Source organism: Cricetulus griseus, chromosome 5 (assembly GCF_003668045.3).
Source record: "Cricetulus griseus strain 17A/GY chromosome 5, alternate assembly CriGri-PICRH-1.0, whole genome shotgun sequence".
Taxonomy (NCBI): domain Eukaryota; kingdom Metazoa; phylum Chordata; class Mammalia; order Rodentia; family Cricetidae; genus Cricetulus; species Cricetulus griseus.
Genome location: NC_048598.1, coordinates 179,530,058 through 179,548,770, shown reverse-complemented (window position 1 = coordinate 179,548,770; position 18,713 = coordinate 179,530,058). Strand labels below are relative to the sequence as shown.

The 18,713-nt window shown below is 42.0% G+C and overlaps 1 pseudogene and 1 gene segment (V, D, J or C); both read left to right on the top strand.

The window, feature by feature from the left end:
- Positions 1 to 7,193: 7,193 nt before the first annotated feature.
- On the top strand, positions 7,194 to 7,652 carry LOC113836147 (annotated as a pseudogene).
- A 2,577-nt stretch (positions 7,653 to 10,229) lies between these two features.
- On the top strand, positions 10,230 to 10,674 carry LOC118238857 (the record flags this gene model as incomplete). The annotated part of the segment is given in 2 exon segments: positions 10,230 to 10,272; positions 10,355 to 10,674. Coding segments are annotated over 2 exon segments (363 nt in total), but the record flags the coding sequence as incomplete, so codon positions are not given.
- Positions 10,675 to 18,713: the final 8,039 nt, after the last annotated feature.

Here is an 18,713-nt window from a genome sequence, read left to right as displayed (position 1 = left end):
CTGAATATCAGGAAAAATAATTCTGCCATTGACAGCATGGCTACGATCTGACAATTTTAATTACAAAAATTTCTTTTCCTCCAAGGCCCAGTGTCCTCGCAATGCTTTATGTGCAGTATAAAGTTCATCACCATCATGATCTCTCTTGCTCAGATATAAACCACAGCCTCAGGATATAAAATAAAGAGGATTCCCTTATCTGTATATCCCTGGGAACTCTCAGCTGAAAGACTAACAGTGATATGAAGGTTGGGTTGTTGTTAGATATGAACTTTCTGGACCAATGCAAGTTTCATAGCGCTGACTTCTGTGGGGAGAGACTGGATTTCTCAAGAACAGCCAAAGCTTCCATTCTCCACAGAACTCTTATGTCTACCCTGCTGCATTACAGTCACACAAGTTCCTTCAGACAAACTTCCTGACCTATGAAGGATTGCTGATAGGGAATAAAACTGTCTACAAACATTTCAGAGCAATCCCTACATGGGGTGAAAATAATAAATTGGAGACCATGCTCTGTCAAAGAAAACACAGAGGTACACAGTCTGATATTGTGTATTATGATTTTCAAATGACAACAAGTCCATATGATCAATAACATTGCTAAGTATTTTTGCTATGAGGCATCAAAAAGAAAAACCAAAATAAATTATTCATGCAGAGCCTGGGGAGTAAGTGCAGAGAGGCCAGCAAGGGTGTTTCCTGACTCTACTCAGAGTTTATTCCTCTCACCTAACCACATACAAGCCCCAGGAGACCAACTCCTATGTCAGTTAGAACCCTCCCCTAGAAGGATACAGGATGTGTTAGTTCCTCGAATCTGTGTCACTCTCCTGCAAATGCTACAATAACAGAAATATCACTGTTCAAAAACTCTCTCAATCACCATGAAGCCAGTTTCCTCAGAGTAGAAAGAATTTCTCTATTGGAAAACCAGGACATGCATTTGTCCACAGCAGATGGGGTTCTAGAGCACAAGGAGGTGTGCACGTGGTCCCATCACTAACCTAGAACCTATCTCCTGTTCATTACATCTTTAAATTGAAAAATGACATTTCTCAAAGAGTGTCAGGTGGAGGAAACCAAATAGTCCTGAGCTGCATTTCCATGCACAGGCTGCATTTCCATCATAAGATGTCATCAGGATCTAATCAAATACCTTTGGGAGGTTCCCTGTGTCATGATGTCACATGGCTTTATTTCTATTTTATACATTTATCTATTTATCCCTTATTTTACCCTAGAGTTCCTTTGCCTATATATAACAACTTCTCATTTTGTCTTTTTATAGGATTCCTGAGTATATAAATCTGGTGGTCTCTGCAACCACACCTGTTTCTTGTGCCTTTCCTTGGGCTCTTGTCTTTCAGTTTTTTGTTTGTTTTATCCTGTTCAAATGTGTCAATTTTTATCTAATTTTTCTTTATTGTATTTTATTCACTAGAATACTATTTGTTTTCAAAAGACAGCAAGGTGCTGAATACTGATCGGGGGCCTTGGGAGTTGAGGAGGGAGGAGGAAGTATGGGAAGAAGCTTTCTGATCAGCGTGTGTTTCCTCTACATTCTGCAGTCAGGAAGGAGGAAGAAATATGATGGGGAAGTGCTTCTGTGTATGTGTTTGTCTTGCTGGATGATAAATAAAATACTGTTTGGCCAATGAGACAGCAAATTAGAAAGGACTAGGAGTCAAAGAGGATTTTGAGAAATGTAGTAGAGAAGTGGTGATCCAGGCAGGAAGTGACATAGCAAATAGATTCATTTAAGCAAGGAGAAACAGGAAGTGTCCTTATTTTCCCCTTTGATTCCTGCAGCAGCCATGTGATCCACCAGTAATGGAGAGTGCCAATGGAAGGCATGCGATAAGTCTTATAAAATAGATAGATTTATGATAATTAAGACTGAGCTAACCAATGAGAATCCTAGTCATTGGCCAAGCAGCATTGTACCTAATACAAGTGTCTCTGTGCATTAATTTGGGCCCTAACTCAGGCAGGTGGCTGGCGTAGAGTGCAAACGTGGCGATGGTGGCTTTGCAGCTTTTGGTGGAAAGATTTATCATAGCAGAAGTAGGTATGGACCCCATGCTACAATGACATGACAGCATGCTAACTTTCTAGGAAAGATGGGAAAACATTATTTGGCTGGAAAAAGGAAGAAAAACTTGAGCAGTGTGGTCTTCCTAATCAGAAACCAAGAACTCAGGAAGCCAAGTGTGAATAGTAGATTGGAGTTGACATGAGACCTAAAAATACAGAAGCAGCAATTACGTTCATAGCAGCATTATTCATAAAATCCAGAACTTGGTAATAACCTAGATGCCCCTTAACCAAATAATGGATGAAGGAACTGTGATATGTTTACACAACGGAGTACTACTCAGCAGTAAGAAACAAAGACATCCTAAAATCTGCAGACAAATGGACTAAGCTAGAAAAAAAAAAAACAGCCTGAGTGAGGAAACCCATTCCCACAAAACAAATATAGTATGTACTCTATCATAAGTGGATACCAGAAATGAATCAAAAGATACACAGACTACACAGACTATAACCCTCAACCCCAGAGAAGCTTTAACCCTCTACCATGAACAGATAGAAGCAGATGCAGAAATCCACAATTAACCAATGGGCCAAGCTCCTGGGGTACAATCAAAGTGAGGGAAGAGTGATAATATGAACAAAGGGGTCAAGATCATGATGGGGAATTCCACAGAATCAGCAGACCTGAGACAGTGAGAGATCAGTGACTCTGGTCTGACTAACGGGGAACCTGCATAAGACTGAACAAGACTCCCTTAATATAGGTGACAGTGGTGCAGCTGGGACAATACATGAGGCCACTGATGGTGTGAACAAGATCTAACTCTAATGCACAATCAGACTTAGTGGAGCCCATTCTACATGGAGAGAGAACCTGCCCAGCCTAGACACAGGGGTGCCAGGGGGTGGGGAGGCACCTTGGTCAGCCTCAAGGAGATGATGGACAAAATTAGTAGCTTCCTAGGGAAGGACTTATACTCTACAAGGAGCAGATGGGAGGTGGGGGGAGTGGGAGAAGGGAAGGGAGAGGAGGGAGGAGAAACTGGAATTTGACTATAAGATTAATTAATTAAAGAATAATAATATATAAAATGTTAAGAAACAAATGAATGGAAAAAAGGAAAAATATACATAGGAGCAGAAGATTGGGGGGGTGTTGGTCTAGTAAATGGAGGTGGGGTCATGCCAGTGTGTGTGTCCTGTGAGCCCTGTGGTCCCCAAACTGTCTTACCTCAGACACACACTATAGAAAATGAGACACAGTGATGGCAATATTGTAATAATGAAATGGAGTGGAATCCACCCCCCTCTTTTATAAGGACAAGGCTGACTCCCCACATGCAAATGCATCTTCTAGCTCTAAGTTAAATCCCCTCCTGAGCTGTGGGAGCTCACATCTCTCTCACAGGAGGCTGACCTCTGAGAAAAGGGGGTGTAGCCTAGAAGATGAGACTGTTGGGTCTTCTGTACCTGGTGACAGCCCTTCCTGGTGAGTGTGACCATTTCATACATGTGTCCATGAGGGGATGTGACAACATGTGATTGACAGAATTGACTCTTCCTGTCTGCAGGTGTCCTGTCCCAGATCCAGCTTCAGGAGTCAGGACCTGGTCTGGTGAAGCCCTCACAGTCGCTGTCCCTCACTTGCTCTGTCACTGGTTTCTCCATCACAAGGGGTTATGACTGGAACTGGATCAGGTAGTTTTCAGGAAGGAATCTGGAGTGGATGGGGTACATATGTAGTGGTGGCACCAACTGCAACCCATCCCTCAAGGGCCACATCTCTATCACCAGAGACACAGCCAAGAACCAGTTCTTCCTTCATCCGAACTGTGACCACTGAGGACACAGCCACATATTACTGTTCAAGAGACACATTGAGGGGACTTCAGCATGAACCCAGACACAAACCCCCTTGCAGATAAGCTCTGGGCCAGCAGGAGGTGCTCATCCCTCACGAAGTCCGGGAACTCTAAGTCTTTAGAGGTGGAAAGAAAAACACCTGGTTTCCTGTAACTTTGCTTCCTACTCCCTAATCCCAAAGAAGACAGGGTTTTTTCTCTCTTTGAGGATGAAATGTTATCTTTATTTAATATCATATTTTTTCCCTCTTCACTGTCTCACTGGAGACAGATTGCGTAGTACTATTTCTTGGCTTTTTGGTTTTGTTGCTAGCTCATAAGAACTGAGCCTTCTCTCCTCTCTTAGGAATATATTTTTTATAAAATCATCTTTTTGAAAGTGAGCTGGCCTTGGCATTGGAGTACTTGTCCCATTACATATTAATTCTATGTTTCATTCGTCATTCCTTCCACTCTCAGATACAAGTGCAGATCACAGCACTTCCTAGATTATTAACATGAAACAGTTGCTGCTATGCCTAAGAAATGTGCCACAGACTAAAATGTGATCAACCCATCCCTGCACTTATATCACCCATCCTGTAATGTAGGGCAGGGATTTCCTGAGGTTAGATGTCCATGACAGAGACACAAAGACTCCTGTGAAGGTCTTACCCCTACTGAAAGTTGGGATAATTCAATCAAAAGTTACAAATTGTGCATTGTGATTAAAATATCACATTAAACAAATTCTCATGCGTTTACACTCATAATCATTATTTTGTAAATGTGTCATAGACGAATCTGGGACCATATATAAACTACTAGAACACAGTTGGTATTTGGGACTTCAACTCCAGCATCAGTGTCATTGAAAATAAATCCACTAGACATGTTTTCATATATCTGAAACATTTGCCATGCCTCACTGTGCCAGAGACATGGGAGGACACTTCAGTGTGAGCTTGAGAAACGCATAGCCCTTTAGGAACTGCTGAGCCCACTCAAAACACCTGGATGTCCTCATGTCATATGAGTGTGCCCGTGAGTTTCCAGAGAGACATGCCTATTTCAACTTCAACTTAGAATATGTGGTTTCACATGCTGAGTAATAAAAATCCTATGGACCCTTTGCTACAACTTATTTGTGACAATTAATAATTGCTTATTTTGTAATAAGCATATCATTATGACCCCATGGAGCAACTAAGATACCCATCTGCCACTTGCTGTTAGGTCAAATACACATAAAACAAAACTCTCCATGTTTTTCCTCTCAGGTCTCTAACTTTCAGACTTGGTGATGATAAGTTCAGGAAATCACAGGAAATTTAAATAATCTAAAGAACTCTGCATTTGTTTCCTATCATGAGGCATGGAATGGAGAGCTTCCATGAGTGAATTCTGTTACCACAGGTAGACTGGAAACAGGATGTGTACTTTTTCCAGCTTTCCATGTGGTAGTGCTCTAATAAAGTACAGATAATTCACATTTTTACACAATGCACGCTGGAAATTTATATCCTTGTATGGATTAATTTAAACCCAAGTCCCATGTAATGTCTCCTTTGCAGGTGTTTCTTGTTCCCCATCTTGTGGAAAGTCTAAGTGACACTGGGCACCAGCCAGGTGATGTCATCTCAGGTCTCTGTTCTATCTTCCTTCCATTGGCAACACAGTTCCTTATCTCAGTTTTCTGTTTTCTGCTGTTTTCATGTTAATGTTGTCTGCATGCTCACTGCTGTGAGCACTGTGACTCAGCTGAGTGTAGGGAAGCTGCAGTGTTTACCTGTGAGTTAGAGAAGATCACTGGGAGAAGTTGATGGTTGGTGTTGGTTCAGGGTTAAGGACAGCAGGTTTCAGGAATCTGAAAAATGAAAAGAAAATCTACTTTTCCAGTCCTGAGCCTTCTCTGGATTCAATTATAGTGACCTCAGCTGTGGGAGAAAATGTTTTTGAGAACTAAATGACTACACAATAGTAGGTTAGTGAGGTCAAGACAAATACATTTTATTGAACATCACAGTGTGAAGGTGAAAACCAAGGGATCCAGTGTGTATTCCCTAACCCCAGGGTGAGCTAAGGCCACATGGCTGTCAGTGACATAGGGTGACCACAGGGAACCTGCAGGTTAGGCACACTTCTGGACACCAGAAGTCTGTGGATTTATTTCTCAATATTTCCCAGGGTTACTGAAGAAAAGACATACATGCATAAGCTATATTTAATGACTGTGAGATGACCTATTTCTGCTTTGTTTTGGGCAAATATTTTTTCAACAACCGTATCAGTCACGTTGATACAAACCTTGTAAGCAAAGGATATTACTCACCAAGGCAGAGTCTCCTGATTATTGTCAGTGAGAAGTGAATTTTACCAGGCCAGGATGGAGGGGACACAGCAAGACAGAAGCTGTAACAAGATAATTGTGAGCAATACAACTGTTTATACTCTTATCAGAATAATAAGAATATAATAATTGTAAGAACTGTAGGGGGCACAGTTGAGCCAATAATCACTAGGATGTCAATCAGATGAGGATTAGAGGGACGCCTGAGCCGCTGTGGACTCCCTTCTTAAAGTTTCTTAGCTGAACAATACCTGCTACAGTTGATATGTGATGTCTACAGTTTTCACACAGAAAACTTCATTGTTGCATATTACATAGATTTTTATTTTCCTCTTCATTTCTTTATTTTTTTTTTACTTTTTATTTTTGTAAAACTGTTTTCTTTTTCCTGCAATGTATTCTGATGAGATTCCACACCAAAATCCTTTCAGATCTTTTCTATATTCCTACCAGTACCCCACAAAATTTCTTTCTCTGTAGAGGAAGCAAACAAATACAAAAAAGAAGAGGATTTTAAAAAACAAAAACGCCACCAGGAACACACATCCACAACATGCTGAAAAGAAAATAGTAATAGCTTATATATTGAAAAAGAATGGAAATTCTCCCAATTTAGGAGCTCTGAATCAATTTTGTCAGGAAAAGACAATAGTGACTTGTTTTTTTTTTCTATTTTTAAATTGAGAGATTAGGCTCATATTATATCCACAGCATCTGCACAGGTCCAGGAATGGTTACTTCCACAGACAGGATGAGGATTTGGACCTCAGCATCCTGCTGCCTGACCCCGGTGTCCTCCACCTCCTTCTTCTCCAGCTGGACTGGGTTCTTATCTACAAAGTACCCTGCTCATGAATATGCAAATCATGTGAGTCTATGAATGTAAATACAGGGATGTCCACACCACCAACTACACATGATCAGTGTCCTCTCCACAGTCACTGAGCACACAGGTCCTCACCATGGGATGGAGCTGGATCATCCTCTTCCTGGTGACAGCAGCTACAGGTAAGGGCTCCTAGTTCCAGACTTGAGGAGGGGCCATGCACTCAGGTGACAGTGACATCCACTCTGCCTTTCTCTCCACAGGTATCCACTGCCAAATCCTCCTTCATCAGTCCTCTGCTGAGCTGGTGAAGCCTGGATCCTCAGTGAAGCTGACCTGCAAGGCTTCAGGCTACACCTTCACCAGCCACTATATGAGCTGGGTGAAACAGTAGCCTAGACAGGGTCTGGAGTGGATTGGATGGATTGACCCTGGAAATAGTGGTACTGGCTACAATCAGAATTTCCAACACAAGGCCACATTGACTGCAGACACATCCTCCAGAACAGCCTACATGGAGCTCAGCAGCCTGACATCTGAGGACTCTGCTGTCTATTACTGTGCCAGACGACACAGTGTTGCAAACACATCCTGAGTGTGTCAGAAACCCTGGAGGAGCAGGAAGCTGCCCTGTGACTAAGATGATAGAGAAGATCAGCCTAGGGACTTACTCAGAAATATTCAATCTGAATTTCCCTTTGACTGTCTCCTCCTCATAATACAATAGTGCCTTTGTCGAGTTTTCCAAAAGAAGAATGTCTGAGAATTATGTGATGCTGATTCTAGATGAGCCCTACAATGCACCATGCTTGACCACATCTTTATCAGTGACTACCTCCATTGACATACTTCTTTAATGGAACCAAAGAAAAGACTAGCTGTGTCAGTACATTAAGATACAAACATCCTTTAAATCCAAGAGACTGGACCTTTTGCTGGTGTAGCTGTGAATATACTCTTATATGAATTTGAACAGTAAAATACAACCCAACAATATCAGGGCAAAGAAAAACCCTCTTCAAAATTCAGTTTGCTATACCTGATATCACACCAATTACTATGTTGTTCCCATAGAGTTGTGGGGAGTCAGTTTACCTTTCCTCATGAATCTAATTTTAGACATTTATTTATAAGTAATTCTAATTGAATTGTTTTTGTAAGTTGTAGTTAAGTTTCTTACTGTTTTCATGTTAGAGAAGGTGCTGAATGTCATGCTATAGTCCTCAGGGTGTAGGATTTGCTACTTTGTGCTCTTGCTCACATAACATTGGGGCCAGAGCCATGTGTTTCCAAGCTGGTAGTGTAAGAGAAGAATTCATGCCATTAGGAGCCCTATGTAATCATTCCCCTGTTCCCTGAAATTGGAATCTCTTGACACAGGTTCTAGATTGACACTGAATGACATTTACTGGACAATGGTGTATGGTGCACAATACACCTCCCCCATACACAATATTACTCTTCTAAGAGGCAGAAAGGGCCACTTATGACTTCTGTTGATTCAATGCTTTATTATAACTTTGACATCCTTCCTGAGCTGTGCATGAGTGGAGATATTCCAAATCTGTCTACAAAGATTTCAGAGCAATCCCTCCGTGGGAATGAGTTTAATCTATTGGAGACCATGTGCTGTCAAAGTAAACACAGTGTGACACAGTCTGATATTTAGTTTTATGATTTTCAAATGACGTTAAATTTGTGTGATCAATAACTTTGTTAAATATTGTTGCTTGAGACAGTCAATAGGAAAACCTAAATAAATGAGTTATGCAGAGTCTGAGGAACCGGTGAAGAGCGGCCAGCAAGGGCATTTCCTGACTCTACTCAAGAGTTTATTTTTCTCAGTTAACCACGTACAAGCCCCAAGTGACCACCTCCTATGGCATTTAGAAACCTCCCCTAGAAGGATACAAGGTCAGTTAGTTCGTGGAATCTATGTCACTCTCCTCGGAATGCTACAATAACAGAAATGACCCAGTTCAAAGGCTCTCTCAACCACCATGAAGACAATTTATCTCACAGTAGGATCAATTTCTGTAATGAAAAAGTAGGTTCTGCAAGGTTTGATAACAGTTGCGGTTCTATAGTGCACAGAAGTGCAGATGTAACCAGAAGCTATTTCCATTTATAACATTCTTCACATGAAAAATGAGATTTCTCTAAAGGAGTCTACCTGAGGAAATCAAACACTCCTAAGCATAGGCTGAGGTCCATTAGCTGATGTCATCAGGAATCAAATCAAAAGCATTGAGGAGGTTCCCTGTCTCAAGAGACCACCTGGCTTTATTGACATTTTATACATTTATTTATTTATCTCTTATTTTGTCCTACAGTTCTTTTGACTATATAGTACAGCTTCTAATAATTTTGTTTTTATGGGATTGCTGAGTATGTAAATCAGGAGGTCTCTACAACCATACCCATTTCTTATGCCATTTCTTGGGCTCTTTTCCTTCAGTTTTTTTTGTTTAGTCTTGTACTAACATATTAATTTTTATATCATTTTAATTTATTTGATATTATTCACTAGATAGATGTCTGTTTTCAAAAGAGAGCAAGGCAGTGTACAATGATGGGGAGGACTTGGTAGTTGAGGAGGAGGAGGGAGTGTGGGATGCAGCTGACTCTATCAGCAGGTGTTTCCTCTACATTCCACAGTCTGGAGGGAGCGAGAAGTAGGTGTGGACCCTGTGCTACAACAAGATGACAGTGAACAAAATTCATGAGAAAGATGGAAACCCATCATATGTGTGGAGAAGGGAAGAAAAACTTGAGCTGTGTGGATTTCTTAATCAGAAACAAGGAACTCAGGAAACCAAGAGTGTAAAAAAAAGGTTATCACTGACCTGATACTAAAAAATATAGGAGAGAAGAATTTGGTGGGGACATTGGGATAGGAAGTGGACGTCATGTCAATATGTGTTTCCTGTGATCCTTGGGTGCCAAAGCTCTCTTCTTCCAGACTCACAGTGTAGGAAGTCAGAGAAAATAATGGCCATGTTGTAATAACAAAATGGAGTGGTATGAACCCTTCTCATTTATAAAGACTAAGCCGACTCCCCACATGCAAATTCATCTTCTAGCTCTAAGTTAAATCCCCTCCTGAGCTGTGGGATTTCACATCTCTCTCACAGGAGGCTGACCTCTGAGAAAAGGGGGTGTAGCCTAGAAGATGAGACTGTTGGGTCTTCTGTACCTGGTGACAGCGCTTCCTGGTGAGTGTGACCATTTCATACATGTGTCCATGAGGGGATGTGACAACATGTGATTGACAGAATTGACTCTTCCTGTCTGCAGGTGTCCTGTCCCAGGTCCAGCTTCAGGAGTCAGGACCTGGCCTGGTGAAGCCCTCACAGTCGCTGTCCCTCACTTGCTCTGTCACTGGTGAATCCATCACCAGTAGTTATGACTGGAGTTGGATCAGGCAGTTCCCAGAGAAGAAGCTGGAGTGGATGGGGTACATAAATGCTGGTGGTAGCACCGACTACAACCCATCCCTCAAGAGCCGCATCTCCATCACGAGAGACACAGCCAAGAACCAGTTCTTCCTGCAGCTGAACTCTGTGACCACTGAGGACACAGCCACATATTACTGTGCAAGACACACAGTGAGGGGACTTCAGCATGAGCCCAGACAAAAACCTCCCTGCAGAGGAGCTCTGGGCCAGCAGGGGGCGCTCAGCCCTAACCAAGCCCAGGATCTCTAAGTCTTTAGAGCTGGAAATTAAAACACCTGGTTTGAAGCCTTTGCTTCACATTCCCTAAGCACAGAGATGACAGGAGGTCTCTTCTCTCTCTGATTCTGAAAACTGTGTTTTTGTAAAGTCATATTTGTTTGCTTCTCACTGAGTCTCTCTAGAGTTTCTTTATAAAAGTCAGTTGGCCTTGGCATTGCAGTAGTTGATCCATTAAAAAATAATTCTTCCCTCGATTCTCCATTCCCGTCATCCTCAGACACATCTTCCTGTCATAGCACTTCCTAGAGCATTGACAGAAAGTAGCTGTGTTATCCACCCTACAAGGAGGGGAAGGGATTTCCTTAGATCAAGACTTCATGGGTGAGGTACAAAGAGTGGTGTCATGGTTGTTATGCCCAAGCAAATTTGGCATATTTCATACAAAATACAAATTTTTCGTTTTTATTAAAACATCAATTAAGCAAATTCTCTAGTGTTCACACTGATAATTAACATTTTATAAGTGTATCCTGGAAGACTCTGGGAGCATATATGGGCTACTGGAGACACAGTTTGTAAAAGGACTTCAACTCCAACATCAGTGTCAGGAACAATATTTCCAATAGCCAAGATTTCTTGTGTCTGAACCATGTGTCATGCCTTAGTATGCCAGTGACATAGGAGGAGACTTCAGTGTGGACTCAGACGTAAACCCTCCATGCACAGGAGTTTGAGTTAAGCATAGCACTTAAGAAGCTCTGAGTCTACTCAGAACAACTGGATGCCTTCATGTCGTATGAATCTCCCCGTGAGTGTCCTCACAAACAAGCATATGTCAACTACATTTCAGGATATGTGGTTTACTCTTGATGCTCAAAAAATATCCTATGGATCTGTGGTACATCTTATTCTATGACAATTACTATTTGCTTATTTTCTAATAAGTGGATCATTATGACCCCATGGAGCATCTAAGGCATCCATTTGCTTCTTGCTATTAGATCAAATAAACAGAAAATAAAACTGTCCATGTTTTTTGACAAAGGTCTGCAATTTTCAGATGTGGTGATGATAGGCTCAGATAGAAATCACAGAGGATTTAAATAATCTGGATACCTATTTATTCCCCATCATGGGGAGTAGAAAATAGATCTTCCATGAATAAATGTTATTATCTCACCTAGAGGGATAAACAAGCCATCTACTGTCCCCAGCTTCCAATGTGTTAATGCTCTACTAACACACAGATGATTCACATTTTCACACAATTTAACGTGGAAATTTGCATCCTTGTAAAGATTACTTTTCAACCCAATATCCCATGTAATGATCCCTTTGAAGGTGTTTCTTTTTCCCCCATATTGTGGAATGTCTAAGTGACCATTGTGCACAAGCCAGGTGCTGTCCTCTGAGGTCTCTGTTTTGTCTCCCTTCTATTGGCAACAGGGTCCTTTATCTCAGTTTTCTGCTTTTTACTGCTGTTTTCTTGTTCATGTTGCCTGCATGCTCACTGCTGTGAACTCTTTGACTCAGCTGAAGGTAGGAAAGCTGGAGTGTTTACCTGTGAATTAGAGAAGATTAATGGGAGAAGAGATGGTTGGTGTTAGTTCAGAGTTAAAGATTGCAGGTTTCAGGAATCTGGAAAAGGAAAAGAAAACCTACTTTTCCTGGTCTGAGTCTTCTGTGGATACTATTATAGTAACATCAGCCAAGTGTCCAGAAGTTTTGGTGAACAAACAGACTATAGAATATGGGATTACTGACCTCAACACAAACACAGTTCATCGAACATTTCAGCGTGAAGGTGAAAAACAAAGGAATCCACATTCTGTTCCCTAACACCAGGGTTGAGGCTTAGGCCCACACAGCTGCCATTGACAAATGATGACCACAGTGAAATGAACTATATCTGCTTTGATTTGGGAAAATAATTCTTCAGCCACCATATTAATTCAGTTGACACAAACCTTCAGTGAGGAGGAAGAATAGACAGGAAGTAGCAGGAGGGAGGGACAGAGGAAGTGAGGAGGGGCTGGTAGGGCACAGCATTGTGTGATAGGGGTGGGAAGGATCAAAATACATCGTATGGCAATTTAAAAAAAACAGAGAAAAATAAAATAAAATACATAGAAGTCCATGGGACTGGAAAAAACTATTTGCTTTTTTGGGACTTCAGAGACAACCATTCAGGAAACAAATTTCTTGCCAAGGATTTATCAGCCCTTAGTTCATCAGGAGCCTCATTTGGTTCAAGTCATCACTGCATACAAAGCACAATTCTGGATCATCAGGTGTCTGGGCTGAGAACAAGGTTCTCTCTATAGAACACCTGGGCACTAGGACCCTGAAATCAGCTGGGGAAACATCAACTGAAAATTACCCCAAGGCTTTGCTCTTATCACTTCTCTGTTAGCTGAAGTGAAATCGGACATTTTGTTTTATGCAGTCATTCCTGGGTTATGAAATTGATGTATGTGAATCCTTTCTACTCTTCAGAGACATGATGAAGCCAATCTAGACCTGCACCTTCATTTTTATGTGCACAGGGTTCCCTTCAACCCTGTTACACATCTGTCATAACATAATTACCCCTGGAGAATTGTCCAGCTCTTCTTGTGAGAAGAAAGTCACTGATATGGCAACACCTACTGTGCACAGGGGCAGGGAGCTCCAGGGGAGCCAGGCAGCAGAAGTCCATATCCACACTGTGGACCCTGGTGAGTTCTACACATCAGCTAGACTGTGGTTCACAAGCAAATCCAACAAGATCAACCTGATGCAAAGGAAATTCAGGTCAGCAGGTGATTCTGGCCTCTCAGACACAAGGGGCCCTGAGAAGCAGGTTCCATCAAGGGACAGCAAGGGAGGTTACTGCATCTACCCAGAGTTTCCTCCTTTCACTTACCTACATATAACCCTGCTAAGTATATGAAATCCAAAAGAGAAAAGGTTTGATCATTTAAGGGCCAAATCATAAATGACTTCAGATCACCAGTTCACTACACTTAGTTGCTTTAATAGGGTTCCTTTCCCTGGTAATGCCACAAAAACAATGATGCCGTAATCCACCAACCCTCTTAGCCATAGGAAGCACAGTTTCTCAAACAGTACATTTAATTGCTCCATTGGACAATTGGAACCCAATTATCTCTTCTAATAAGGGGTGGCTATTCCAAGGGTCCTCTTGAGCCTGGACTGATCCCACAGCCACCAAGGAAGTCCTACTTTCTCAGGGGAACTGGAAAGATGGGAGGACACAAAGTCATGTCAGTAGAGACCAGGTACTAGACTCCTCTCCTTCCTGAGACACATGTACTCTGCACTGCCTTTCCTAACAGACATTACACAGAAAGCACAATGAAAATAAATTAACGCTCATGAAGTTTTATTACAAATACAATATGAATAACATTTTAGTGAAATCATGCTTACACTGGTGCTTCATTTTCTCTCAGATATTTGCACCATTAACTGCTGCCCCAAGGGCTCACACAACAGAGCATGAGATATAGAAATAATATATGCAAATATGACCTCCCTCTGCTCATAAAAACCATCCCTGCCCTGCAGGTCAGGCAGAGGACTCTAGCCCTGTCTTCCCATTCAGTGAGCAGCACTGAAAACACGACAGTCAACATGGGTTGGGGCTGCACTGGGTTTTCTTTGTTGCTCTTTTATAAGGTAGATAACACAGGATACTGAGTGTGTGAGGAGACATGATTGAGAGAAACAGTAGACTTTGTGACAGTTTCTTCATCAGGATCCTCTCTGTTTGCAGGTGTCCACTGTGAGGTGCAGCTGGTTGAGTCTGGTGGAGGATTGGTGAAGCCTGCAGGGTCACTGAAACTCTCCTGAGCAGCCTCTGGATTCACCTTCACTGACTATGACATGAACTGGGTCCGCCAGGCTCCAGGGAAGGGGCTGGAGAGGGTTGCGAGCATAAGCACTAAACCTAATAATTATGCAACCTCTTATGCTGATTCGGTGAAAGGCAGATTCACCATCTCCAGAGATGATTCCCAAAGCATGGTCTACCTGCAAATGAACAACCTGAGAACTGAGGACACGACCACTTATTACTGTACAACTGACACAGTGAGGAGTCTCCAGTGTGAGCCTAGACAAAAACCTCCCTGCTGGATTCCCATGACCAGCAGGGGGCGCTCAGCACACATAAAGCCCAGGTTCACACACAATTGATTTTTTTTCTGTTTTATCTGGCTGCCCTGTAAAAAATGATTTGTCTAGGGGAAACTTTTATAATTATAGACTCTAGGATTTGATCATGCCTCTAAAATTGATGACTTTGCTTTGATGAACGTTCTTAATCACTGCAGAACCTGGAAAAGCTGTTGCTGCTATTGATGCATAACATACTGCTATTATTGGTCTCTCTCTCTCTCTCTCTCTCTCTCTCTCTCTCTCTCTCTATATATATATATATATATATATATATATATATATATATATATAATTTGAATTTTTGGAAACTTTAGCTCTGCTGTCAACTTTGGAAAAAAGTATCCCAGTTTACCGTGTTGAGTTGGCATTGTACAGAAATTAACAGCCATATTGGTCTAGAAATGTTGAACTTATTTTTTTCCATTTGTACAGGGGCATCGCACTATATTAAATATGCAAGGTCTTTAAAAAGAAAGCAAAAAAAGAGAATCCCCCAGGGAAGAGTAGTGGTAGAGCATCTGCCTGGCATAGAGAAGGAGGCCCTGGTATCATTCCCAGCACACATGGAGAAAATAAAATAGATTTGCATGAAGTTTCACAGGAAGAGCAGTAAACTCTATAGAGATGTGTTTCCAGAGAGCTTTCTCAACTATTCAGAAAATCAATGAGAACTTTGTGCCTCTCCAGGTAGAAAACTATAGGATGGCTACAGCACAGGGAGGGTAAATGACCGCTAGGGCCATCAGGACAGGTGCCAGTGCCTCCTCTGGCTTCTATTTAGGGGATGTGAGGTCACGGGACGCCTTCTGCAGGGGACCATGCTGTGTTTTCAGCAGCCCGGTACAGGCAGGGAACTCACCCTGATCCTGCTTTCTAATAGCTGTTTTCAACTGAAATCCATCCCGTTTCCTGAGCAGGAAAATCCCATCTACCTTTTCTTATGTCACAGAGTCTGACAAGGATGCACAGGACACCAAGGAAGGAAGAAAGTGGGAGAATGGGAACAAAAGGATGCCAAGAGGGACAGGTGACTGAATAAGTCAAAAAGGCAAAAACAAAGTTAAAACTGTCTCCAAATTAGTGTTGAGCTTTTCTATTTTAAGCATTCACTTTGAAATCGACAAAAAACACATCATGCATGAATACATGTATTTTGGAAACATGCACGAGTCACAGCCAAGAAAACTCCCAGCAGCTGGTTCTGTGCTTAAGAGTTTGTAACCTTTAAACGGAACCTGATTTGGCTCTCAGCTTCCCACTCAGGCAGCTCACAACCCATAATTCCATCTCTCTAACCCTCTGGCCCCTTCACCCAAATGTGATGACTCTGCCTCTGTATCATCCATTCCAGGATGTTTTCCTTTCAATGAGAATGAGTGTGATGATCCTGGAATCTCATGGAGACAATGTCAGATATTCCCCAATTTAATCATAGAACAAATATCAGCTTTATGCTGTATTCTTCGGACAGTTTCACTGATAAGTTGTTAGGAATTTCCATACATAGTTCTGTGTTCCTATCCAATACCTATAACCTACTTAGAGTCTCATATAATATCTGTTTAAGAGATGATCTTAATTAATACAGACATCTCAGGATATGCTGATTTTCCTCAAGGTGATATAATTTCTGTATTCATTCAGATGAAATATTCCCATTGTGTCTCACATATAACCGTGTCTTCTTGCTGCAGTCATCTGCTGACAGATGTGAAGTAAAGCTCAATAATTTATTGCAGACAGTGCTGCAATAAATATCAATGTGCAAATGTTTCTGAGGTGTGTTCCCTTTAGGCCAATTCAGAAGTCAATTCAGTTTGTATGTAGCCTACTTGAAGGACAAATACTATTGCTATACATCTGACAGGAACATGTAAATTCTCAAAATTTATCATATTTTGAAATTTCCATTCATCACCATCATCATCACAACCATCTTCTTTAAATAAATCTGACAACCTTGTCACAAAGCCGAGCAACTCTCTCAGGCCTGAAATCTACTGAGAGTTTAGGTCCCTTCACCCACAGCATCTGCACAGCCCTGAGCTAAGACAAAGAATGCATTTCCTGAGACAGCATTAGGATTTGGACATCAGCATCCTTTGCCTGATCCAGGTGTCCTCCACCTCCTCAAACTTGAGTAGGTCCTTATTTAAAGTAATTCTTTGCTCATGAATATGCAAATCATGAAATCTGTGCTGGTAAATACAGAGATGTCCACCCTACCAACAACACATGATCAGTGTCCTCTCCAAAGTCACTGAGCACACAGGTCCTCACCATAGGATGGAGCTGGATCATCCTCTTCCTGGTGACAGCAGCTACAGGTAAGTGCTTAAGTTCCAGACATGAGGAGGTGCCATTTACTCAGGTGACAAAGACATCCACTAGGCCTTTCTCCCCACAGGTGTCCACTCCCAGGTCTAGCTGTAGCAGTCTGGGGCTGAGTTGAGGAGGCCTGGGTCTTCAGTGAAGCTGTCTTGCAAGGCTTCAGGCTACACCTTCACTAGCTATGTTATGAGCTGGGTGAAGAAGATGTTTGGACAGTGCCTGGAGTGGATTGGAGATTTTTTCCTGGAGATGGCAGTACTAGCTACAGTCAGAAGTTCCAGGGAATGGCCGCACTGACTGCAGACAAACCCTCCAGGACAGCCTACAAGGAGCTCAGCAGCCTGACATCTCATGACTCTTCAGTCTATTACTGTGCAAGACACACAGTGTTGCAACCACAGCCTGAGTGTGTCAGAAACCGTGGAGTGGCAGGAAAGTTCCTTGGGACTGAGATGACAAAGAAGATCAGCCTGGAGACTTGCTCAGAAATAATCACTTGAGTGGTGACTTTTCTGACCCTCCATCACAGTCTTAACAGTCTTTGCCAAGTTTTCTAAGTTTCAACTGTAATAAACGATCCTGAATGAGGTCCAGTGACCATCTCCATGTACATGTTCCTTCTGTAATAAAACACTAAAGGGAAAACTGTGGTAATGCATAGTGACAATAATATCTTTGGGCTCTCAGAGACTGGATTTGGATGTAGTAGCTTTGAATAAAATATTTTACCTGTAAAGTACAAATAAATGATATCACACCAAACCAAATATCCTCTCATAGTCTTTTTTATTTAAATTAGAAACAATATTGTTTTACATGTCAATCCCAGTTCCCTCTCCCTTGTCTCCTCCTCTACCCCAAACCAACACCCTACATATACCATATCATTTTTGCTCCACAGAGAGAGTGAGGCCTTCCATGGTGGGTCTTCAGAGTCTGTCATATCCTTTGGGATGGGGCCTAGGCCCTCCACCATGTGTCTCGGCTGAGGGTGTGTCCCTCTATGTGAAATGGGCTCCCAAAATTCATTCCTGTGCTAGGAATAAGTATTGATATACTACAAGAGGCCCCATAGATTTCCGAGGCCTCCTCACTGACACCCACATTTATGGGGTCTTTTTCAATTCCATGATGGCTTCCCAGTGATCAGTCCGGGGGGCCAAGCGTTCACCCTTGTTCAGCTGATTATGTGGGTTTCACCAGCCTGGTCTTAACTCCTTTGTTCATCACTCTACCTTCTCTGCAACTGGATTCAAGTTCAGTTCAGTGTTTAGCTGTGGGTGTCTGCTTCTACTTCCATTAGGTGCTGGATGAAGGCTCTAGGATGGCATATAAGTTACTCATCAATCTAATTATCAGGGGAGGGCATTTAAGGTAGCCTCTCCTCTGTTGCTTATATTGTTAGTTGGTGTCATCCTTGTAGATCTGGAAATTTCCCTGGTGCCTGATTTCTTAAACCTATACTG